Source organism: Pristiophorus japonicus, chromosome 3 (assembly GCF_044704955.1).
Source record: "Pristiophorus japonicus isolate sPriJap1 chromosome 3, sPriJap1.hap1, whole genome shotgun sequence".
NCBI classification, from domain to species: Eukaryota; Metazoa; Chordata; class Chondrichthyes; family Pristiophoridae; genus Pristiophorus; species Pristiophorus japonicus.
This window is the reverse complement of record NC_091979.1, coordinates 293,502,923-293,529,675: the sequence shown is the minus strand read 5'-3', so window position 1 is coordinate 293,529,675 and position 26,753 is coordinate 293,502,923. Positions and strand designations below refer to the sequence as shown.

The 26,753-nt window shown below is 45.9% G+C and overlaps 1 protein-coding gene across 1 annotated transcript in view; it reads left to right on the top strand.

Moving 5' to 3' along the window:
* LOC139255875 (protein CC2D2B-like) overlaps nt 1–26,753 on the top strand; it is a 558,271-nt gene that overhangs the window by 159,558 nt on the left and 371,960 nt on the right. The window contains exon 11 of the mRNA XM_070874046.1: nt 4,945–5,082. Within this exon, the coding sequence (XP_070730147.1) occupies nt 4,945–5,082 (138 nt within the window). The remainder of the gene's footprint in view (nt 1–4,944; nt 5,083–26,753) is intronic.

Here is a 26,753-nt window from a genome sequence, read left to right as displayed (position 1 = left end):
GTGTGCTCTGCTGCACCATTCGAAGCAGGATGGTATGGTGGAAGCTTGGTATATTTCACACCATTTTTGCTCGTGCATTGTGCAAATTCTTCTGAACGAAATTTTGGTCCATTATCCGAAACAACCTCTTCAGGGAGGCCAAATGAAGAAAATAATTTTCGTAAAATGTCCATTGTTTTACTTGTTGTTATTTACCACATTGGAAACACCTCAGCCCACCTCGAATGGCTATCAATCACAATGAACAATTGTTGTCCTTCTAACTCAGCAAAATCAATATGTAGCCTTTGCCACACCCTGGGAGGCCATTTCCATGGCTGTAATGGTACTGGAGGTGGTTGCTTGCTTACCGATTGACATGTCGTACACTGACTCACGATGTACTCTATATCTTTATCAAGACCTGGCCACCATAAATAAGTGCGTGCAAAACTCTTGGTTAAGCACATTCCCAGGTGCTGGTCATGGAGGTCTCCTAATAATTTGGACCTGAATTTATTTGGTATAACCACTCTTGCACCCCACATGATACAATCTTTATCGACTGATAATTCATTCCTACGAATGAAGAATGGATGTGTATCTTTGTCTGTTATCTGGTTTGGCCATCCATTTGCAATATACTCATACACCTTTGACATCACTGGGTCATGTTTGGTTGCTCTACCAATCTCTTCAGCTGTGACTGGCAGTTCATCAATGTATTAAACATAAAGCACTTCTTCCCTATCGGGTGTAACTTGTGATGGGGAAGGCAATCTAATCATTGCATCAGCATTACTGTGATCAGCTGATCGTCTGTATTCAATATCATATGTATATGCTGACAAAATCAAAGCCCATCTCTGCATTCGGGCTGCAACTAATGTTGGAACTGGGGACTTTGGATGGAGGATTGCTGTTAGGGGCTTATGGTCCGTAACGATGATAAACTTACGACCATACAAGTATTTGTGAAACTTCTTGACCCCAAAAATTAATGCCAAAGCTTCCCTTTCAATTTGCGCATAATTATTCTCACTGGCACTGAGAGTGCATGAAGCAAAAGCAATTGGTCTCTCCTCCCCACTACTTAATACATGAGAGATTACTGCCCCAACTCCATCACATGAGAGCTTAATCTCCTTCGATATGTCACAGTGAACTAACATGGCGCTCTCTCCCAATTTGCTTTTACACTCCTTGAATGCTGTATCGCATTCTTTTGACCACTTCCAATGGACCTGTTTTTTCAAAAGTTCATTCAATGGATGTAATACTGTAGCCAAATTTGGTAGGAACTTCCCATAATAGTTCAAAAGATCCAAGAATGAACGAAGTTCAGTGACATTCCTGGGAGTGGGTGCATTTCTAATTGCATCCAATTTTTCCACGGTTGGATGTAAACCATCTTTGTCTACTCTGTACCCTAAGTATTCCACTGAGTTTTTAAATAACTCACACTTACGAGCAGACACTCGTACTCTGTGCTTCTCTAGCCGTTTGAGGACTTCATTCAATATGTTATTATGAATTTGCCTATTTGGTGCTGAAATTAGTATGTCATCCAAATAAAATACTACCCCTTCAATCTGCCTGGTTCTGTTTATTATTAACCCTGCACTTGCAGTACACAATACGTCCACATCCACAGTGTGGAGCTACAAACATTACAAGCTTACAGACATTACAGTTTACTATTGAAATATGGTTAACATCCAAGGCAATGCTTTGATCTATTTTGGCAGCAGAGATGAAAGATTTCCAACTAAATTGCTTCTACTTTTATATGGCCCCTAGCATTGCAACAGTAACTACAATTCAAAAGGTACTTCATTGGTTGTAAAGCACTTTGCAATGTCCTGAGGTCGTGAAAGATGCCATATAAATGCAACTCTTTATTTTCTTTCCTGTGTGAATGATGGCTGAATGACCGAGAAAGTAGAATTACCTACCTTGTCGGGTCTTTGTAATTCTTTGAAATGTGCACATCTCTCGCACACCATAATCTAACTTGACCGTCACCTCAGGCTTGTTTGGGATTGTTATAGTTAGAGAATTTTAAAGGAAGTTGTTTTTAGTTTAATGTAGGTCAAAAAGAATAGTCTTGATCCTGAGATTTTATGCAGAGCAGAAGGAAGAAGTCCTGACTAAGGTGGTACCAATGTCAGGACAAAAAGAAGGTGTTACTTCCAGCACCAATTAAGATTGAACAGGTTCTTATGGTGCGTGAGGGATGCTAGCACCTTTACTTAGACACACTAGTTTCTTAACAGAATTAGATATATAGAGGGTAAAATTGGTCTTGGAAAAGAAAATTGGGTGGGGTGTAAAATGGGCTGCTGATTCGATCGCTCCTGTTACACATAAGACCAATTTCAATCCTACAATATCCTCAGCAAAATTCAGCTAACTTTCGCCTTCCCGACTCTCCAAAGGCCTCATATAGATTATAGAGACAAATATTCTGTTTTTTCTGTAATTGCCTCCTTATCATGTTCCCCAAGTAAACATGGAAAACTGCCATTTCTTTTTACAATACATGATTAATATAGCTCAAACAATAGTTTTTCATTTTTAACAGATCCATCTACTGGCTCAGTCAAATATTTATTAACAGGTGGGAAAGATTACATTTTGCCTACAAGTAAATGCACCCTTCAACAACAACTTGCATTTATGTAGTGCCGTTAATGTATTAAAACATCCCATGGCGCTTATACAAAGTGAACCATATTGAAAGTTTGTTATTGTTGTATATGCATGCCTGTTTACTGTGTGATGTCTGAAACACTTGTGCACTGAATGTACCCTTATACTGTACACACCTTACCTGTATACCAGAGGGTGCTGCTGCTGGAGACCTAAGGGTTACCTGCACACTGCAGGTAACCCAGTATAAAAAGGAGCTCACAGGTTGTTGTCCTCACTCGAGGAGCTGCAAATAAAGGACTACAGGTCTGCACAGTTTAAGTATCATACCCTGCCTCGTGGAGTCATTACTAAAGGTGCCTACATACACGACAGTTATATATCCTAGTTTTAACATCATGCTCCTTCTCTCATACTTTTTAAATATCAGGTAGACCCAGATGGTAGTGCTCACACCTCTAAATTATAAAGATTGTGAGTTCAAACTCCACTACAGACTTCAGCACATCCAAGCAGAGACTTCAGTACAATACCAATGGAGTGCTGCATTGTCAGAGTCATCACTTTTTGGATGAGATGTCTACTTCTTCAGCTGGATATAAAATATCCCATGATACTATCAAAAGAAGAAGAGGGCGATACCCTAGTTAAAATTGATCCTTCAACCATCATCACCAAAAACAGATTATCTGATCATTCATTCATTTTCTGTTTTTTGGGATCTTGCGGTGCGTTAATTGGCTGTTGCATTTGCCTTCACAAAAAAAGTGATTGCACTTCAAAAGCAATTAATTGGTTGCAAAGAGCTTTGAGAAGTCCTGAGGTTGTGATGAAGTCCCACTTTCTAGTATTTCCTCCCTAAACTCCCACCTCTGCACCTCACTCTCTCCTCATTTAAGACTCCCCTCATTTAAGACTCCCCTCAATTCCCACTTCTTTTGGTCATCCCTCCTACTATGGCTCAGGCTTCATTTTCCTCTGAAATACCTGAAGATGTTTTTTTATGTTGAAGGTGATTATACCATTGTAATTTATTACAAGTGATACAGTTAAAGTAAACTATGACATTGGCCTAGATTTTAACCTGGAGGAGCATTCTGTGTGGCGCGGGGAGGGGGGGGCGGGGGTGGATGGCGGGGGTAGTTGTGAGGTCGGGAAACCAAGCAGAACAGGTTTCCTGAACGTCCTGCAGAATTCAACTGCACGGCCTCTTTAAGTGAGTTTCTGCCCACAAGCAACCTGATTGATAGGCTGGAAGCTTTTTGTGTGGGGAGCTTGCTTCACAAGCCTACGACAGCAGTTGGGTATATTGGGGGAGTGAGAGAGATTGTGGGGGAGAGGGGGGAGGGATGGGGAGTCTGGGGGGGGTGGTCTGATGGTGATCTGGGGAGCCCGATTGTGGGGGGGTCGATTGTGGTGGGCGGTCCGATAATCTGGGAGGTCCCGAATGGGTTGGGGGTGGGGCAGATGGTGGTCGGGATGGTGGGAGTAGACAGATTGCGGGCGGGTGGGGGGCGGCGGGTAGGAGTAGATAGGTTGTGGGCAGGAAAGGGAGAGGGCTGGGCCGAGAGGAAACACTCCTGCTCCTCCTTGCCCACAAGCAGTCCTGCAAAGGCTCTTATCTCATGGATTCAGCCCTTCTTGCCTCCTTTAAGCTGCCTGAGGCCTGAGAAATCCTGCCACCTGTGGTTAAAAATAGAAGTACTGTTAAAATGAAGGCAGGCAGCCTCATTGTAATATTTAAGTGACCGACCTGCTTCCCGTGAGCGAATTGGTCGCACGTCCCTCGTCTCGCCTCAATTAAAACTGGAAGTGGGTGGGTTCGGTTCCAGTTCCAGTGCCAAATCATTTGTATTTTAAGGTCTGACACAACCCAATCTACCTTTTTTTTGGAGTTAGTATTTAGCTGATTGTGTTATCATCTGTATTTTATTTAAAATCTTATATCTGCACACATTTCCTATTTGCACAGCTTGACATCCTGATGTCATATTTTTGTCACACTTATTGTGATAATTTTGTCACATTATAACTTTCAGTGTCCACATTTATAATGGCTTTGCCTATGTAAATTTGTCAGTGATTTTGCAATCTAGCAACCTGGTTCCAACAAATTGTTCATAATGCTTTTGGAAGATATTTTTCATCTGCTATTTTTAATTAATAACTGAAATTACTAATCTTCAAAACATTGTGTATAATTTGATAAAGATTTTATTTAGTACTTTTAGAGAAAACTATTCCTCGGCATAATTATGCATTGTACAGAATGAAACTAAAATGTTTTGTCTTACATCTGCAATGTTGTGACAGCAAAAATACTGGTTTGGGGAAGATGGGAATATGATTGCTTTACCAGACCCAATGAAGATCCTCTGGAACTGTAGACTACCATCATCAGATCATGTTGTAGAGGATCCCAAGCCAGGTCTAGAGACTGTATACAGGAAGGTATGTGATCATTTCCTTCTCGTGTGCGACTGATATAATTTTACAGACCATAAGAAGAAAATAAATAATATTTTGAAAATTAGTACATGAAGATCTTTTAAACTAAAATGCATTATTTAGAAGTACTTTTGGATTTTGAAGAAATGTAGTCAGATAAAATGAATACTTGATATTAAAGATTTAAAAAATATTTTTATTGAGTCTTCAAGAAATGCACATGGAGCTATTATGCATTGAGGTGCACATCAACACAGTTTTTAAGAAGTTATTGGACACGTAGTGTATATTCACATTTTCTGAAGCTATTATGCGATTAAAGATAGATTCACCTATTTTATGAGGTTATTGTACAATCACACATATTATGGGTATGGACATAGAAACATAGAAACATAGAAAATAGGTGCAGGAGTAGGCCATTCGGCCCTTCTAGCCTGCACCGCCATTCAATGAGTTCATGGCTGAACATTCAACTTCAGTACCCCATTCCTGCTTTCTCGCCATACCCCTTGATCCCCCTAGCAGTAAGGACCTCATCTAACTCCTTTTTGAATATATTTAGTGAATTGGCCTCAACAACTTTCTGTGGTAGAGAATTCCACAGGTTCACCACTCTCTGGGTGAAGAAGTTCCTCCGCATCTCGGTCCTAAATGGCTTACCCCTTATCCTTAGACTGTGACCCCTGGTTCTGGACTTCCCCAACATTGGGAACATTCTTCCTGCATCTAACCTGTCTAACCCCGTCAGAATTTTATATGTTTCTATGAGGTCCCCTCTCATTCTTCTGAACTCCAGTGAATACAAGCCCAGTTGATCCAGTCTTTCTTGATAGGTCAGTCCCGCCATCCCGGGAATCAGTCTGGTGAACCTTCGCTGCACTCCCTCAATAGCAAGAATGTCCTTCCTCAGGTTAGGAGACCAAAACTATACACAATACTCCAGGTGTGGCCTCACCAATGCCCTGTACAACTGTAGCAACACCTCCCTGCCCCTGTACTCAAATCCCCTTGCTATGAAGGCCAACATGCCATTTGCTTTCTTAACCGCCTGCTGCACCTGCATGCCAACCTTCAATGACTGATGTACCATGACACCCAGGTCTCTTTGCACCTCCCCTTTTCCTAATCTGTCACCATTCAGATAATAGTCTGTCTCTCTGTTTTTACCACCAAAGTGGATAACCTCACATTTATCCACATTATACTTCATCTGCCATGCATTTGCCCACTCACCTAACCTATCCAAGTCGCTCTGCAGCCTCACAGCATCCTCCTCGCAGCTCACACTGCCACCCAACTTAGTGTCATCCGCAAATTTGGAGATACTACATTTAATCCCCTCATCTAAATCATTAATGTACAGTGTAAACAGCTGGGGCCCCAGCACAGAACCTTGCGGTACCCCACTAGTCACTGCCTGCCATTCTGAAAAGTACCCATTTACTCCTACTCTTTGCTTCCTGTCTGACAACCAGTTCTCAATCCATGTCAGTACACTACCCCCAATCCCATGTGCTCTAACTTTGCACATCAATCTCTTGTGTGGGACCTTGTCGAACGCCTTCTGAAAGTCCAAATATACCACATCAACTGGTTCTCCCTTATCCACTCTACTGGAAACATCCTCAAAAAATTCCAGAAGATTTGTCAAGCATGATTTCCCTTTCACAAATCCATGCTGACTTGGACCTATCATGTCACCTCTTTCCAAATGCACTGCTATGACATCCTTAATAATTGATTCCATCATTTTACCCACTACCGATGTCAGGCTGACCGGTCTATAATTCCCTGTTTTCTCTCTCCCTCCTTTTTTAAAAAGTGGGGTTACATTGGCTACCCTCCACTCCATAGGAACTGATCCAGAGTCAATGGAATGTTGGAAAATGACTGTCAACGCATCCACTATTTCCAAGGCCACCTCCTTAAGTACTCTGGGATGCAGTCCATCAGGCCCTGGGGATTTATCGGCCTTCAATCCCATCAATTTCCCCAACACAATTTCCCGGCTAATAAGGATTTCCCTCAGTTCCTCCTCCTTACTAGACCCCCCGACCCCTTTTATAACCGGAAGGTTGTTCGTGTCCTCCTTCGTGAATACCGAACCAAAGTACTTGTTCAATTGGTCCGCCATTTCTTTGTTCCCCGTTATGACTTCCCCTGAATCTGACTGCAGGGGACCTACGTTTGTCTTTACTAACCTTTTTCTCTTTACATATCTATAGAAACTTTTGCAATCCGTCTTAATGTTCCCTGCAAGCTTCTTCTCATACTCCATTTTCCCTGCCCTAATCAAACCCTTTGTCCTCCTCTGCTGAGTTCTAAATTTCTCCCAGTCCCCAGGTTCGCTGCTATTTCTGGCCAATTTGTATGCCACTTCCTTGGCTTTAATACTATCCCTGATTTCCCTTGATAGCCACGGTTGAGCCACCTTCCCTTTTTTATTTCTATGCCAGACAGGAATGTACAATTGTTGTAGTTCATCCATGCGGTCTCTAAATGTCTGCCATTGCCCATCCACAGTCAACCCCTTAAGTATCATTCGCCAATCCATCTCAGCCAATTCACGCCTCATACCTTCAAAGTTAGCCTTCTTTAAGTTCTGGACCATGGTCTCTGAATTAACTGTTTCATTCTCCATCCTAATGCAGAATTCCACCATATTATGGTCACTCTTCCCCAAGGGGCCTCGCACAACGAGATTGCTAATTAATCCTTTCTCATTACATAACACCCAGTCTAAGATGGCCTCCCCCCTAGTTGGTTCCTCGACATATTGGTCTAAAAAACCATCCCTTATGCACTCCAGAAAATCCTCCTCCACCGTATTGCTTCCAGTTTGGTTAGCCCAATCTATGTGCATATTAAAGTCACCCATTATAACTGCTGCACCTTTATTGCACGCACCCCTAATTTCCTGTTTGATGCCCTCCCCAACATCACTACTACTGTTTGGAGGTCTGTACACAACTCCCACTAACGTTTTTTGCCCTTTGGTGTTCTGCAGCTCTACCCATATAGATTCCACATCATCCAAGCTAATGTCCTTCCTAACTATTGCCTTAATCTCCTCCTTAACCAGCAATGCTACCCCACCTCCTTTTCCTTTTATTCTATCCTTCCTGAATGTTGAATACCCCTGGATGTTGAGTTCCCAGCCCCGATCATCCTGGAGCCACGTCTCCGTAATCCCAATCACATCATATTTGTTAACATCTATTTGCAGTTAATTCATCCACCTTATTGTGGATACTCCTTGCATTAAGACACAAAGCCTTTAGGCTTGTTTTTTTAACACCCTCTGTCCTTTTAGAATTTTGCTGTACAATGGCCCTTTTTGTTCTTTGCCTTGGGTTTCTCTGCCCTCCACTTTTCCTCATCTCCTTTCTGTCTTTTGTTTTTGCCTCCTTTTTGTTTCCCTCTATCTCCCTGCATTGGTTCCCATCCCCCTGCCATATTAGTTTAACTCCTCCCCAACAGCACTAGCAAACACTCCCCCGAGGACATTGGTTCCGATTCTGCCCAGGTGCAGACCGTCCGGATTGTACTGGTCCCACCTCCCCCAGAACCGGTTCCAATGCCCCAGGAATTTGAATCCCTCCCTGCTGCACCATTGCTCAAGCCACGTATTCATCTGAGCTATCCTGCGATTCCTACTCTGACTAGCATGTGGCACTGGTTGCAATCCCGAGATTACTACTTTTGAGGTCCTACTTTTTAATTTAGCTCCTAGCTCCTTAAATTCATTTCGTAGGAACTCATCCCTTTTTTTACCTATGTCATTGGTACCAACGTGCACCACGACAACTGGCTGTTCTCCCTCCCTTTTTAGAATGTCCTGCACCCGCTCCGAGACATCCTTGACCCTTGCACCAGGGAGGCAACATACCATCCTGGAGTCTCGGTTGCGGCCGCAGAAACGCCTATCTATTCCCCTTACAATTGAATCCCCTATCACTATCGCTCGCCCACTCTTTTTCCTGCCCTCCTGTGCAACAGAGCCAGCCACGGTGCCATGAACTTGGCTGCTGCTGCCCACTCCTGATGAGTCATCCCCCTCAACAGCACTCAAAGCAGTGTATCTGTTTTGCAGTGGGATGACCACAGGGGACCCCTGCACTACCTTCCTTGCACTACTCTTCCTGCTGGTCTTCCATTCCCTCGCTGGCTGTGGACCCTTCTCCTGCGGTAAGACCAACTCGCTACACATGATACTCACGTCATTCTCAGCATCGTGGATGCTCCAGAGTGAATCCACCTTCAGCTCCAACTCCGCAACGTGGACCGTCAGTAGCCGGAGGTGGACACACTTCCCGCACATGTAGTCGTCAGGGACACTGGTGTTGTCCCCGTGTTCCCACATGGTACAGGAGGAGCATATCACATGACCGAGCTGTCCTGCCATGACTTAACCCTTAGATACACTTAAATTGCCGACAACAATGTTAAAAGTTACTGACTAATAAAGAAAAAGAAAAACTACTCACCAATCCGCAGCCAATCACTTACCACGTTGGCTGTGACGTCACCTTTTGATTTCTTTCTACTTCTTTTTTGACTTCTCTCAGCTGGAGCTGCACAGGTACGCCTCTCTCGACTCCCCGGACTGCTGAGCCTTTTATAGGCCGCTGCCTCTCTCGACTCCCGCCTCTCTCGACGCTCCCCGGACTGCTGAGCCTTTTATAGGCCGCTGCCTCTCTCGACTCCCGCCTCTCTCGACGCTCCCCGGACTGCTGAGCCTTTTATAGGCCGCTGCCTCTCTCGACTCCCGCCTCTCTCGACGCTCCCCGGACTGCTGAGCCTTTTATAGGCCGCTGCCTCTCTCGACTCCCGCCTCTCTCGACGCTCCCCGGACTGCTGAGCCTTTTATAGGCCGCTGCCTCTCTCGACTCCCGCCTCTCTCGACGCTCCCCGGACTGCTGAGCCTTTTATAGGCCGCTGCCTTTCTCGACTCCCGCCTCTCTCGACGCTCCCCGGACTGCTGAGTCTTTTATAGGCCGCTGCCTCTCTCGACTCCCGCCTCTCTCGACGCTCCCCGGACTGCTGAGCCTTTTATTGGACATTCCTATACATTTATGGAATCACTGCATCCTGACCGCATGGTACCTGCAGGAGGAACATATCACCACATCGGCAGTCTGCAATGGGAGCAATGCCAGTTGAGGGCTGAGGCAGCTTGTTTGCCACTGGGTTTTAACAGTTGATTAAGCTTGGGGATGATAAGAAGGGATCCTGCATACTTGTGGTCATGTTGGTTAGGGTTGGTGCTCCTCATTGCCAGTGGCTGGATTGCTGTGCTTTGTGTTTGTGTTTAGTTGGATATGTAGGGTTACATCAGGAAGTAGTAGTTTATGCTAGAGTATGTCTTGTTGGGATTCTGTGGCATGTAGGTAGACCGATATCCACCAGGCCCAGGTCATTACAATGCTCTAGGATGGTTCTGGCTACTTGTTCTGCTGGGAGTTTGTGCCATTCAGGGGAGGAAGGCAAAGTTTAGGTCCATACCCACGATCACAGTGCCTTCCATGGGCCCAAAATTGGCCAAGAGTTGCTCCGTTTTTTTTGGAGCAACTTGATTTTTCTGGAGTATCTTAAAAATCCCCATTTTGCGGCAATGTGAGTTAGTTAGGATTTTTTTTAGTTTAGTTTTTTTTCAAAAGGGGGCGTTACCAGCCACCTCCGCCAGTTTTGGTCATTTAAGCCACTTCAGACAGCTAATAGTTACTCCAAACTAACTTAGGCCAGCGTATGTGGCCACTTGTGGAGAGTTAAGAAATCAGCGTAAGTAGCCAGAGATTGGGGGGGGGGGGTGCGGTGGGGGGGAGGGAAGCGGGGAGGACCTTGCAAAGCACTAGACACCTTCACAACAACATTCAAGAGGCATAAAAATCATCAATAATAAATAAAAAATAAAACTCGGACCAGGGAGTCAGCGGGCTGGCCGGTGCGAGAGGCCACTCGGCTGGGGATAGGTGCGGGCGGGAGAGCACAGGGAACTGACTCTCTCTCTCTCTCTCTCTCTGACTCTCTCTCTATTCCAGCGATCTGATTCTCTCTCTCCCTATTCCAGCAATTTGACTCTTTCTATTCCAGCAGCCAGCCCAGCGCGTGTCGTGAGGCCACTCGGCCGGGGATAGGGGCGGGATGCATTGGGTCCCACGCTGCAGCACAGCTGGGGACAGGAGCTACTGCACATGCGCGAAACTTCCAGTGCGCATGTATTGAGCTGCCAAAATTGTTTTTCACGCAGGGCCCTAGCTCCGCCCCCTAATGGACAGACTAAGCCATAGGAGAGGCCACAGAGTGGCCAGAATCTGGGGAGATCTTTTCGGCGCCGTTTTCACCCTAGGAAGTGGGCACATCTCCGGCGAGTGCGCCAAAAAAACGGGTGGGCCAAATTTGGGCCCCATAGGCCCAAGTTTCAGGTGGAGTTGCGCCTATTTTTTTGGAGCAATTAGTTTAATTTGGAGTATCTTAGAAATCACAATTCTCAGCATTTAGTTTGCTCCAGTTCTAGTTCTAGTTTCGTTTTAGTTTTTTTTCAAAAGGGGTCGTTACCAGCCACTTACGCCTGTTTTGCAAGTGTAGGCACCGAAAAGTTACTCCAAACTAACTTAGAACGGAGTAAGTGTCGATTTTTGTACGCTCAGAAAAACCTTGCCTACACTTTAGAATTAGACGCAGGTAAGCCAGAGATTGATGGGGGGCCGGGGGGGGGGTGGGGTGGGTGGAGAGGTGTGGGAAGGGGAGGGGGGAATGGAAGTTAGAGGGAAGTTAGGGGATTTTCCAAAGCATTAAACACTTCACTTTTAAAAATAAAGAACCATCATCAATAATAAATGATAAATAAATCAATCAATAAAAAATAATTCAATAAATCAATAAATAAAAAATAAAAAGTTCCTACCTCACCTACCCGTTCTGGTGCCCGACCAGGGCTAGGGGCTGGTGCTGCAGGCTGGAAATCGGCACTCTGCTCGCTCCAGGAGCCCATTCGGCTAGGGCTAAGGGCTGCGTGCTTCGGGCCCCTCCCACACAGACAGCAGCACACGCACACAGAATCTGGGGGCCAGGAGCTACTGCGCATGTGCGCAGACTCCACTGCGCACGCGCGCAGCTGCCGGCACTCTTTTTGGCTCAGGGCCGTAGCTCCGCCCCCCCTGCTGTTGTGCTGCATCGCGCTGATTGCTGAACAGAATCACGAGATAAGTTTTTAGCATGCTTTTCATTCCACAAAATAGGCGGGCCTCTCGGAGGTGCGCCGTTCTAGCGGATATCGGAAACTTGGGCCCCATATGTGGGGTGAGCGTGAGGTATACTAATGTGGGAAACGCAGGTGAGTCTTCATTTGGGTTATACACGTTAAGCATAGTTATGGATTTTCTCACTATTTGGCCATTTAATGGAACATAGTGACCATCCTCTACAGGGATGGCTGTCTCCAGAGTAAAGGAAAAGGCATAAGCTACACAAAGAGTATTCACTCCCTTGCACCTGGGTCTGATTGGCTGGCTGACTGTAGTATAAAAGAATTCTGGTTCATTGGAGCATCTGCTGGAGTTAGCGAATTCCACTCATCAGGGCATCTTAATCCCCAAAAATGCGTGGATTTGGTTCAGATGGGATATAAAATATTTAAAAATCTCAAACCCGCATCAAACCCACCCACTTCCAGTTTTAATGGAGGTGAGTATGGAGAATGGAGGTGAGTTGCTCATTTAAATATATTTTTTCTCTCTTCCTGTTTAACCTTGGCCAGCCGGGTTTCCCAGATCTTGGGAAACCTGGCAGCTGAAGGGGGGCAAAGACTGCTGTGTGGAAGAGGCAAGTGCTTTTCCAGCACTGCTTGTGGGCCAGGAGCAACAGGAGAGCCTCCTTACAGCCTCCCAAGCTAACCTGCTTACCTTCCCGCGCTCAGACCCCCCCACAATTGGACCCTTATCCCCGCAGTCACTGACTGCCCCCCCTGATTCCCCCATCAGTCTCCAACCCACCCCCCCCGCGATCACTGTGGGCTCTCCAAGCCACGTTGTACCCATGTAAGATTAGGATCATGGGTCACACACAGATACCCAAAGGGCCTTAGGAGTTATAAGGCATTTTATTAAGGAGCAGTAGTTCAAATATAGTCAAACACAACACACAATCAGGGTAGACATACGACTGTGACAAGTAGGTGATAGTAGTCCCGATCGAACAGATGGCTGGTGATACGAACAGTTCTTATCTGCAGCATATGCCCTGAAAAGCCTTCTAGGTCTTTCTTTTATTCTCTTTTTAGGAGTGAGCCTAGCGTAGGATATGGACAGGACCATTTAACCTATGATATGTTGAGCTCTTTGTTTCAACTCTTAGGTGAAAAACCATCCCTTTCCTATGAGATCACACCTTCATCTTGTGTGAGAGCAGTGTGTCACAATTGTTTCAGCGACAAAGACAAGGGCAGGGCTGGCTGATTGGGGACAAAGGTTACAGCTTGGTCACCTGGCTCATGACCCCCCCCCCTCCAGAACCCTGCCACAGAAGCTGAGCAGCGCTACAATGACACATACAGCCAACTGCAACATCATCGAACAGACAATTACCGTGCTCAAGCAGCACTTCTGATGCCTGGATCATTCTGGAGGCAGTCTTCAATACTCCCCTCAACAGGTCTCCAAATTCATTGTGGTATGCAGCATGCTTCACAACTTTGCCACCATGAGGGGCCAAGCATTGCCAGTGGAGATTGCAGGACCTAATCAGAAGGTGCAAAAGAGGAAGACAAACCTGGCGAGGAACCCATTGCGGATCCACCTCAACCACAGGGGAGGCAGCATGGCGATGAGGCCGCAACAGGAGCCTTACGTCGCCAGCTCATCATTGACCAGTTTGCTCAAATGGGGAAGGTGGGGTTGCAGCTTTGACTTGCGACTCTGTGCCACCATGATAGCTCATCGACATTGAATTCTGCAATGAGACACAAATGGCAAAGGTGCAAGAAACATTTTAATGAAAATCAATAATGAACAATGCCCCCCCCCCGCCAACCACCCAAATCGATACAATGATAAAACCAAAACTAAATAAACACAAAATTGCTTCCTGCAGCAAGTCAATGCAAACTACCCCATTTCTTAAGATACAACTATTTACAATGTCAACATTTCCACTTGAGACAGGCCTTAATGGCTCTTAGTCACACTTCCCCCTCCCCGCCCCTTCCTGTCAGCCCCCTCCCATGCCTGCTGCTCCTCCTCAATGAGGCCACAGGGCATACAGCAAGGCTGCTAGAGGGCTGCTGTGCTGGGGGGGCAGACAATGCAGATGGTGTCTGAGGACGCCCTGGACCAGCTCTTGGCCTAGAAGGCCTGGCTACGGATTGCTGCGCCTCAGCATTGGCGGAAGCAATCACTGGTGGCTGGGGTGTCAACCGTTAGGGTGCATTGTTGGTGAGTCAGTGGTGGGAACCAGAATGCTGTCATCCTGAGGAAGGACACCATATTCCATTTCCTGGTAGCCACTGACTCTCTGACGGGGCTGGGCCTCAGCATCCGGAGCATGATGTGTCTCCACAACTTGCTGGTCTGCTTCGGCACCGTCCCTTCCCGTTGGACAGTGGGGAATGCAGAGAGGATGGCAGCAGTCGCCCACCGCATTACATCACCAAGCTGAAGCGTAACTTATGCCTGCAATTCGTGCGATGCTGCAACGTGCTCAAGGGCACACACCACACACTCTGGAATGCCACTGTTGCTGCTCGAGGCCACCAACCTCTGTGTGTGGGCAATGATGGCCTCACTGGAGTCCTGAATTGCATTGAAAATCCATGATGCTGCCTCCGCAACAGTCGCGGTAAGCTTGTTGTTGCTCTCTGGGATCCGTTCCAATGCATCCATAAGCTCACGCTGCATTTCAGTGTTTTCCCTGGACATTTCCATCAAGTCCAGTTCCATGTCTGCCCGTCGTTGAGCCGACTTTGCCGACTCATCCTCCGGAGAGCTAGTCTGCGAGATTGCCCTCTCGCAGTGCGTTGCTGCAAGCGACTGGGGCCAGGAGCCTCCGAGGCCTCAAGGCCCCCCCTCAAGGATCTCATTGCTGCCAGACGACGAGTGTGGAAGACCAGGCAACTAGTGGGCTCTGTGGCTCAGTGATGTTCTTTGTCTGCGCTGCCTTGTCATCACCGCCATGGCCAGATGTCGATGCATCCTGGGAAGGCTGGCACGATTGTGGCTGATCTTCTTCAAGCACAAAAACACATACATGTGGTTAGCAGCAGGGGAGGGAACAGGATGACATGAGGAAGGTGGCATTGTACATGTTCATTTGAAGGGCCGCCGCCACTTCATTATACGACTCAATGCAATCTCTTCAGGCGTCCTATCCATTTACATATCCTCACTACCTGAAAGGGGCTCAGCATCACCCCTGGCAACTGCCCAAGCTGCTACTCCAATTAGGGCCAACACCCATTCCTCAACATCATTCAGTTCCAGTATTTGAGGCGGCCCCCCGCCTGTGCGTAGCTGCTCCCTCCTGCTGTGGGAGTGCTTCGACTGCAAAGAGAAAAATAGGAAGGGTTCAGAAAGGGTTACTCTCCTGCTGTGGCACATATGCATACCGTAGTACAATAGGTATATCCTACCAACTGCACCACTAGCCTCATCCACTGCTCAACTCACTGTACCCCCCATCATCCACCTATCAACAATTTCTATCAATCAGTACTCAACCCTTCAATTCATATGTTTTATCTCACCCTCACATACTTAGCGCTGTTATAAGCCTCGGACCCACAACTCACAGCATTCACACTCTGACAGCTATTCAACCTTGACAGCCACTGGCAATGCTGTCCTTGCCCTCCTTTGAGGCTGCAGTTGTGGCTGCAGTAGTTGGCAGATTTCAGTCACAACCTCTTTTGTGAAGCGAAGACATTGCATGCATTGGTCTTCGCTGAAATTGAGGTAAGAGAATTGCTTCCTGGAGACCCTCAGCGTATATGGTGTCCTGCTGAGTGCCCTTTATCTCTCCTCTTCCCTCTTCTAGCAGCTTGTCATGCTCTGCAAAGCCTCTCTTCATTCTCCCAGTTCAATTTCTAGAGGAAGCCCTACCAAGCCATCTATGTCTGGAAGCAACTTGTTTCAGAACAAGAGTTTAAATGAACAAAAATAACTTCAAGACCAGCCAGATCACTCCCTGTAGAGTATTCAAACTTTAACCAAATATACTTAACCAAGTTTAGGAAAGCTCCAAAACATGTATAATTGCACCAGAAGCCAGAAGAAATATCATCATCATAGGCAGAAATGTCCATCATCATCAGAATCGAGGAAGATTTGCTTCCACTCTTAACATGAGTTCTTAGGTGGCTGTACAGTCCAATAACAGAAGAAATAAACCAGCAACTAACCTGTAAGTAGTTCATGATCCCTTTAAATAGTGCTAGTGGGGGCTCCTTCATTCTGTTTAATGTCGTGTTCAGCAAGGTTAAGACAGGGCATTTGCTGGAGTGTGGAGTTTGAAAATGGCAGTGCTGGTATCCCGTTGATCTACATATTGCTGGTGATCATTAGGCGTGTGCGCGCGCACAACCCCCCCCCCCTCACCAAAATGACATCCTGCTCACTTCCCATTGCGCACCTCGAACTCCATTTTTGATCCTTATGTGGATGAGCTGCACCTAAAAATGGGAGCTACGTGGCCCAATTGATCCCTGATATATTATAAATAGTTTAACAGAAAGGAACAATAAAGGGATATTCTTTACAAATATAATTTAGATTATAGTTGGAAAAGAAAAATGTTATTTAGAAAAACTAGCAACTATAATAAAAGTGGCAGTTGGACTTGGGAAAAGCAGCTAAGACTTCTCAAAGACTATGGGGTGAAAGGGTGGGTGGAGGTGTTAAAATTTTAGATTTTTTGATCGGGTGCATAACCCAGCTCCAATGCACCCACTTCCAGGTTTAGATTCCGGCGTGTTTGGATTCCGGCGATAAACCTGCATGCCAAAGTCCAGGGTTTATTGGAAGGGGGGGGTCGACGGGTACTTATTGGTGCATTTTACATCCTTAGGAGATGTTAATAAGGTCTTTGCAAATTGTTTTTAACTTCGCTCCAAATTTAACTTGTGCAGCACGGGTTTCCTGGGTCTCTGGAAACTGACCAAGTAAACGAGGGCTGGGTTTGAGCGCAGTTCAGATGGGTATTTGAACTTGTCATTGTCCCATCCAAATAAAAGCTCACTCATTGCAGCTGGTGTCTCCGTTCCGTCTGGCAAACGTTTGGCAGAGAATGCTTGTGCGGATACAGCTTCCTTCAATCTTGGAGGTTTTCAGTGTGACAAGAACAGGATGGGAGGCATGTTGGATGTGTTTGATAGTACATCAGAAGAGGAAGACCATCGCCATCCACGGCACTGAGGACATGATGTGATGGGATCAGCAAGTGCACAGGAGAGGGGCTGAGATCGCAGGAGGCACTACCCATGTCTCAGGGTTTACAGGCTTCTTTGACCTCTTGGAAGAGCAGTACTTCCGCTGGATGAGGTTGTCACGTCTATGGTGGCAAACATCTGCAGTCTCCTAGAGGAAAACCTGCTCCCTGCTTAACCTAGTGGCCATGCATTACCAGTGCTTGTGAAAGTGATCACTGCCATCCACTCTTTTGCCTCCAGATACTTCTAGGGCTCTACCTGAGATATAGGCAGAATTTCCCAGTCAGCTGCACATAAATGCATAAGAAAATTACCAAAAAAGCATGTGAATGAACAATCCAGAGAATCCAAAAATGCTATTATAATTATGCAGTCAGAACCACACCTTTCACGACCACCGGACGTCTCTAAGCGTTTTACAGCCAATTAAGTACTTTTGGAGTCACTGTTGTAACGTGGGAAACGGACAGATTGCCAAAAAAACATACATTTTTGTGGTTTAACACAAATTAAAAAGTAAGTCTTACATTTACCAGTTTAGCCTTTATTAAAATAACAAACTGGTGACTCTAATTCAACTTTTATCATACACACACAATAAATATTTTACCACTCTACTTAATTGTCACTGATGGATTGTTTGCCAGGGCCGACAATTATGTAAATTTTCCCTGTGATGTCAATAGCCGGATTGGCTGGATTCCCACAGGTATAGGGTGCTATCGATTGCACACACGTGGCAATCTGAGCACCATTGCAACAACCAGGATTTTTTATAAACCACAAGGCATATGTGCCAGATTCCCTGGGAGCTGTCATGATGTCTTCATACTGCGGCTGTCCAGCATTCCAGGAAGCAGACTTGAGGGTTGGCTGGTAGGAGACAAAGGATGTCCCTTTCAAATTTAGCACATGACACCTGTGAGAAACCCCATCAATGAGGCTCAGGAACGCTGCAATGAGAAACATAGAAACATAGAAAATGGGTGCAGGAGTAGGCCATTCGGCCCTTTGAGCCTGCACCACCATTCAATAAGATCATGGCTGATCATTCACCTCAGTACCGCTTTCCTGCTTTCTCTCCATACCCTTGATCCCTTTAGCCGTAAGGGCCATATCTAACTCCCTCTTGAATATATCCAATGAACTGGCATCAACAAATCTGCGGTAGGGAATTCCACAGGTTAACAACTCTCTGAGTGAAGAGGTTTCTTCTCATTTCAGTACTAAATGGCTTACCCCTTATCCTTAGACTATGTCCTCTGGTTCTGGACTTCCCCAACATCGGGAACATTCTTCCTGCATCTAACCTGTCCAGTCCTGTCAGAATTTTATATGTTTCTATGAGATCCACTCTCATCCTTCTAAACTCCAGTGAATACAGGCCCAGTCGATCCAGTCTCTCCTCATATGTCAGTCCTGCCATCCATGGAATCAGACTGGTGAACCTTCGCTGCACTCCCTCAATAACAAAAACGTCCTTCTTCAGATTAGGAGACCAAAACTAAACACAATATTCCAGGTGAGGCTTCACTAAGGCCCTGTACAACTGCAGTAAGACCTCCCTGCTCCTATACTCAAATTTCCTAGCTATGAAGGCCAACATACCATTTGCCGCCTTCACTGCCTGCTGAACCTGCATGCCAACTTTCAATGACTGATGTACCATGACACCCAGGTCTAGCTGCACCTTTTCCTAATCTGCCGCCATTCAGATAATATTCTGCCTTCCTGCTTTTGCCACCAGAGTGGATAACCTCACATTTATCCATATTTTACTGCATCTGTCACACGTTTGCCCACTCATCTAACCTGTCCAAGTCACCCTGCAGCCTTTTAGCGTCCTCCTCACAGCTCACACTGCCACCCAGCTTAGTGACATCTGCAAACTTGGAGATATTACACTCAATTCCCTCATCCAAATCATTAATGTATGTTGTATATAGCTGGGGTCCCAGCACTGAGCCTTGCGGTACCCCACTAGTCACTGCCTGCCATTCTGAAAAGGACCCGTTTATCCCGACTCTCTGCTTCCTGTCTGCCAAACAGTTCTCTATCCACATCAGTACATTACTCCCAATACCATGTGCTTTAATTTTGCACACCAATCTCTTGTGTGGGACCTTGTCAAAAGCCTTTTGAAAGTCCAAATACACCACATCCACTGGTTCTCGTGTGTCCACTCTACCAGTTACATCCTCAAAAAATTCTAGAAGATTTGTCAAGCAGGATTTCCCTTTCATAAATCCATGCTGACTTGGGCTGATCCCGTCACTGTTTTCCAAATGTGCTGCTATTTCATCTTTAATAATTGATTCCAACAATTCCCCACTACTGATGTTAGGCTAACCGGTCTATAATGACCCGTTTTCTCTCTCCCTCCTTTTTAAAAAGTGGTGTTACATTAGCTACTCTCCAGTCCATAGGAACCGATCCAGAGTCGATAGACTGTTGGAAAATTATCACCAATGCATCCACTATTTCTAGGGCTACTTCCTTAAGTACTCTGGGATGCAGACTATCAGGCCCCGGGGATTTATCGGCCTTCAATCCCATCAATTTCCCTCACACAATTTCCCTAACACAAGAGCCACATGACCACCAGGTGTGTCATCGAGCAAGGAATTGAATTGAAAATGTACTTCAGGTGCCTAGGTAGGTCTTCAGTAGGCGCCTGTGAGGGTCTCCAGAATGATAGTGATGTGCTGCATCCTGCACAACATTGCTCAGCAGAGAGGACTGCAGGTGGAGGAGGACGAAGATGGGGCACCCATCTCCAGACCAGCCCCTTGCATTGCTGCCAGGGCTACCCTAATATCGTGAAGGTTCACCTGGTGTAAAACAGAAGAAATTAAATCCTGTGGTCTGCTCCCACCACCAGGACCACACTCTGTCCCCCATCTTTTGCACTAAACAGTCCTTCAACCACTCATCCAAACATTGCACATGCAACCAATGGATTCTGTTATGTATTGACATTCATCATGAAACCAGTGAAAGGTCGAATTGACGTATGGGATGCATTAATGGCCAAGACATGGTGCTAATCAATAAATTTTATGCGCAATTATTTAAAAAAAGGAAACTTAACATAGCATTTTGTCAAACACCCATAGCATTTTGTCAAACACCCATGTGCATACCCTTGGTGAATTACAATTTCTTCACCTTATGCTTCCTACCGCTTCTACATCCTGTGGGGCCATGGATAAATATCTGTCATTCTGTTTAATGCGGCAGAGACGTGGCTTGCATGGACTCATTTGAGAACCGAATTGAAGCTCCATGAAGGTGGCTACACTCTCCATTGCACACATTCTTGCAATTCCCTGCACCACAAATCCACTGACGATCAAGTTAGACTCCTTCCTCTCCGCTATTGTGGAGAGTGTACGTGGCACATCTGTCAATAGCTGGCTAAGTTGCTCATGCACCTCTATCATTCTCCTTCTCAATGATAGGCCCCTGGGTTCAACATCTGTGTCCAGCTGAGCAGAGCTTGGAGACCATTGCGGACTCTCCATAGCTGTCCTTGCCACCAGTGTCTGCTTGTGCTTACTTGTAACGTGTGGATCACCAGATGAAAACCCAATTAAATGTCTAAGTGGACCCACCGAAGTGTGTGTATCTGTGTTGGGCATGGCTATACATCCTGTGACAGTGCACTCTCAGAAGGAATGAGGTCCTCTGAGGAACCACCCTCATGGATGTTCTGCGACACTTGCTGTACATGTGAAGGCTCTGGAAGACAAAAGACAGGGATATGATTTAGTCATACCAAAGTCACAATTTTGACAACCACCATACTCCAACTTCTCATCGTTCAGTCATTGATGAAATAAAGTCAGCACATGTGTGTCAGAGGTATTTGTAATTCTGTCACCAGCTATCTGCGACCTCTCTGTCTCTCCATCTCTGACTGAGGGGACGCCGATGTGCCACTTATCTCTCGGACATTCTCCTCTGTATCTGTAAGCTGGACTATTTGTGGTGGGCCACCTCCAGTTCTCTCCCTCTCCTTTGCGTTTTGCGTTCTCTTCTACTGGAGGCACTAAAACAGACCTGTGAGTGAGTGAAAATGAGGTATTTACCTGATGGGTGCAGTGCATTTAGTTAGGGTGACCATGAGACAGATGCATCACATTGCATAAGGATTAGGGTGAGTGGCAACAATGGATAGATAAATGGTGAGTTGATGATGTGCATCGAAAGTGAAGGAGATTAGCCAATTTGTTGATATTAGCTTATCTCTGATCTTTCAAATAATCAGGATTGACTGCAAACCAATATGCGGGATATATTATGTTAATCAGAGTTTAAGATGGAATATAACACACTAGTTATACAGCAAAAACATACAACTGTGACAAGCGGCTGGCGGCGTGAACAGTTCTCTGGCTTACGGCCTCTCTTCCTCTTGTCTAGAACCTCCAAGGGTGTTAACTTAGGTCAGTATAGGTCCACTCTCTGAAGACTGTTAGCTCAACCTCACTCTTGTATGGCTCTCCCTTTCACCATTTGTGTTAAAAAGCTCTCTAGGTCTTTTATTCTATTTTTAGTGCTGGGTCTGGGATGGAGTATTGATAAAACCATTTAACCTATGGAGGTTCCCCTAAAAACTCAGTACCCAATGACACGTCGAGTTCTTTGTCTCAATTCTTAGATGAAAGCACTCCCCTAAAGAAGTCTCATGATTTTATTCACTTGTCTTTCCTGTTTATACTTTCTGAAGGTTCCTCCATTGGAATTCATCTTATCTCTCTTGTCCCTAATCTCCCAAGTTTAGAGTCAGACATGCCATTCTCAGCCTTCAGATGCCTGTAGCTGCTTGTTATCAGTTATTTATGTTCACGCTGTTCCAGTAGCTTTAGCTATGCAAAACTAACTATTTCATTCCAGACTATTATACCAGGGAATGAATCATTAAATTCCCAAAGATATCCTCTATTCTATTCTCTTACACTGGTTAACTTATGCATTTTAAAGCAGTTTTGTTAAACAAAGTCAAAATCCTAACTTTGCATTATAATTGGCAGTAATAGAAGAAACATGGGCATTGGGCCTTAGTTGGTCAAATTAAAGATACATGAAACAACCTTCCTAGCACACAAACAGCAGATAGCTAGCCTGGAAACAAGGACATATACAACATAAGCAGATTCTAAGCTTTTATCTAGCTATTCTGATACTAGTCTGCCGAGACTTTTTGGGGCCGAAATTCAGGTCCTGAATAAGGCCCGTTTCCGGCGTTTTGCGGTGGCCATGCAGCGGAATTGAGTGGCCGCCGTGTTGCATTCCAATGGCCAACCCAACCCAAATTCAGGTCGGGGATTTTTTGGCCTGTCCCCAATTCCGCCCCGCTGCTGATGACCGCTGCAAGCATGTCATCAAAACGCGCACCGCTACTCTCCCTCACCTGCAGAATACACCGACCCAAATTCACCTGAAAAAATTCTTGCCCGCCTCGCGGTGCCCCCGACAGTTTTCTCTGTTGGTGCACCTTCTCCTCACTGTGTGTGGCCCAGCAGCATCGCGGCCCTTCAAGGGGAGAGCCCACTGCCGCAGCCACCATGTCTTTATTTTGCTGGCCGACTTCCCAATTGGCCGGCAAAATAGTGCCCATGGGTTCGGCCAGGCAGCCTGGCACCGCCTGGAGATGCACTCAACCAGCTCATAGCGTGGAAGTCCCGCTATTGACTGGCAAGCTTCTCCATCGGCATCGACAGTCACAGGTGTTTGGGGTTTGGGTGTGCGAGTCGGAAATGCATTAAGTATGGAGGAAGGGTTGATGGACTGCATCACCTGCCCAAGCTGAAGCAGAGCTTGTGCCTGTGATGCATCATATTCCGCAAGGCTTCACGCCACACTCTCCAGGACTCCAATGTTACTGCTGGCGGCCAGCAGCCTCTAGTGGGCACTGATGGCCTCGCAGGTTTCACGGTTTGCACTGACAATCTACGACCCTACCTCCGTAATGGTCGCAGTGAGACTATCAATGATTGCAGAAATCCTACCCAAGACATCAAGGAGCTTGACGGGTGAGGTGGATGTTCTCCCTGGACAGTTCCACATCTGCCTGTCTGTCAGCAGACCGACTTTGCTGACTTACCCTCTGGGGAGATGGCATATGGGATTCGACACCAGAACTGCGTTGCTGTACGCCACTAGTCCCAGAAGTCTCGGAGTTGTCTAACGCCGAGAAAGTTACGTCATCATCGTCACATGAGGTGAGTGCCAGGGTAAAAGAGAGGTGGATTGCATCTGCCCCGGAGTCGGCTGATTTGCAAACTCATCCTCTTCTTCCTCCTCCTCCACATGATGGCCTGACGTGCTGCGGCTGTGGCTGGTCATCTGGAAGTAGAAACATAAGAACATAATCGCTCAAAATCTGCCTATCTCTGCCTTAAATATATTCAATGACCCAGCTTCCACAGCTCTCTGGGGCAGAGAATTCCACAGATTTACAACTCTCTGAGAGAAGAAATTCCTCCTCATCTCAGTTTTAAATGGACATCCACTTATTCTAAGACTAAGTTCCCTAGTTTTAGTTTCCCCTATGAGTGGAAATATCCTCTCTGAATCCACCTTGTCGAGCCCCCTCATTATCTTACAAGTTTCAAAAGATCACCGCTCATTCTTCTGAACTCCAATGAGTATAGTCCCAACCTGCTCAACCTATCTTCATAAGTCAACCCCCTTATCTCCAGAATCAACCTAGTGAACCTTCTCTGAACAGCCTCCAATGCAAATATATCCTTCCTTAAAGACGGAGACCAAAACTGTATGCAGTATTCCAGGTGTGGCCTCACCAATACCTGTACAGTTGTAGCAGGACTTCTCTGCTTTTATAATCTATTCCCCCTTGCAATAAAGACCAACATTCCATTTGCCTTCCTGATTACCTGCATACTAACTTCTTGTGTTTCATGCACAAGGACCCCCAGGTCTCTCTGTACTGCAGCACTTTGCAATTTTTCTCCATTTAAATTATAGTTTGCTTTTCTATTATTTCTGCCAAAGTGGATAACCTCATATTATACTTCATCTGCCAAATTTTTTCCCACTCACTTAGCCTGTCTATATCCCTTTGCAGATTTTTTATGTCCTCACAATTTGCTTTCCAACCCATTTTTGTACCACCAGCAAACTTGGCTACATTACACTTGGTTCCTTCATCCAACACCGATCCCTGTGGCACCCCACTAGTCATTGTTTGCCAACCGGAAAATGACCCATTTATTCCGACTCTCTGTTTCTGTGAGTTAGCCAATCCTCTATCCATGCTAATATATTACCCCCAACCCTGTGAGCTTATATCTTGTGCAGTAACCTCTTATGTGGCACCTTATCGAATGCCTTCTGGAAATCCAAATACACTACATCCACTGGTCCCCCCTTATCCACCCTGCTCGTTACATCCTCAAAGAACTCCAGCAAATTTGTCAAACATGATTTCCCTTTCATAAAACCATGCTGACTCTGCTTGATTGAATCAAGCTTTTCCAAATGTCCTTCTACTGCTTCCTTAATAATGGGCACTAGCATTTTTCCAATGACAGATGTTAGGCTAACTGATCTATAGTTTCTTGCTTTTTGTCTGCCTCCTTTTTTAAATAGGGGCGTTACATTTGCAGTTTTCCAATCTGCTGGGACTGCCCCAGAATCCAGGGGATTTTGGTAGATTACAACCAATGCATCCACTATATCTGCAGCCAGTTCTCTTAAGACCCTAGGATGTAAAGCAACAGACGAGTGGTTAGCAGCAGGGTGACATGAGAAAGGTCGCATAGCACAGGCTCATTTGAAGGACTGCCGCTGTCATGTATGTATGCTTGGGGTTACTAGCCACCAGGTGGCACCACTGTCTGAGGTCATTGGGCTGTATGCACGTGTGCGCGGCCCAGGTATAAAGGGCAAGCCATCATGTAATGTAATCACTTTGGGCCCGGATAAAGCAGAGCAGGTTCGTACCTCTGTTAGTTTACAGTATTCAGTCTATTGAGTTATTACATACATAACATTTGGCGATGAGGTAACTTAAGAACCTTCGCATGCAAAAATGAGCACAATTGGAATTCTGGAGCCATTCGTAGAAGGAGAAGACTGTGCAAATTTTGTAGCTCGCCTGGACCAGTACTTCGTGGCCAACAAAATGGAAGAACCCACTGACGCAGTTAGGCGCAGGGCGGTCTTCCTCACGGTTTGCAATCCGAAAATCTATGGACACATAAAGAATCTTCTCTCATCTGCAAGTCGAATGGACAAGGACTCTGAGGAATTGTGTGCTCTGGTATGTGACCGTCTCAAACCAGAAGAAGGCATCATCATCTCACGATATCGATTCTACAAGCATGTTCATTCTGAGGGCCAGGATGTATTGGAATTCGTTGCCGACCTAAGACGTCTAGCTGGACCGTGTAAGTTCGAAAACGCGTTGGGAGACATGCTGCAGGACTTCTTTGTAATCGGCATCAACAACGAGGTGATTCTGCGTAAGCTACTGGCGGCAGAGATGCTGGATTTGAGCAAGGCCATCACGATTGCCCAGGCATGCATGACGATGGACAAAAACTTAAAGCAGATATCATCGGAAAATCGGAGCTCGGCAAGTACTGTAAACAAGATTGTGTCGTCGTTCGGCAGGGCGTACTCGACTACGTAAGTGAAACCTGTGGCTGCCCAAAGTCCACCAACGGGATCTGATTTCACCATGTTGGCGTTGTGGGGGCAATCATCGGCCTCATCAGTGTTGGATTAAACAGTATATTTGTAAAGGCATTTCCAGCACATGTGCCTGCAACTGAGCAAGCGTGCTGCAACACATCACGTGGAGGATGATGGCCAGTATAGCGCGGATCCGGATATACAATCCGAGATACCAGAGGAGGAAGTGTATGGACTGTATTCATTCCTAACAAAGAGCTAACTGATAATGATTAATGTGAAACTTAACGGTGTGCCGGTACCGATGGAATTGGACACGGATGCGAGTCAATCAATAATGAGCCAGAGGACATTCAACAAGCTGTGGGACACTAAGGCTGTGAGGCCTAAGTTGAATCCAGTCAATGCCAAGTTGCGTACGTACACTAAAGAACTCATAATGGTGATTGGCAGTGCAGTAGTCAAGGTGTCGTATGATGGTGCAGTTCATGATTTATCGTTATGGATTGTTCCAGGCAATGGTCCAACGCTGTTCAGCAGGAATTGGCTAGAAAAAATCAAATGGAATTGAAACGATATCAAAGCAGTG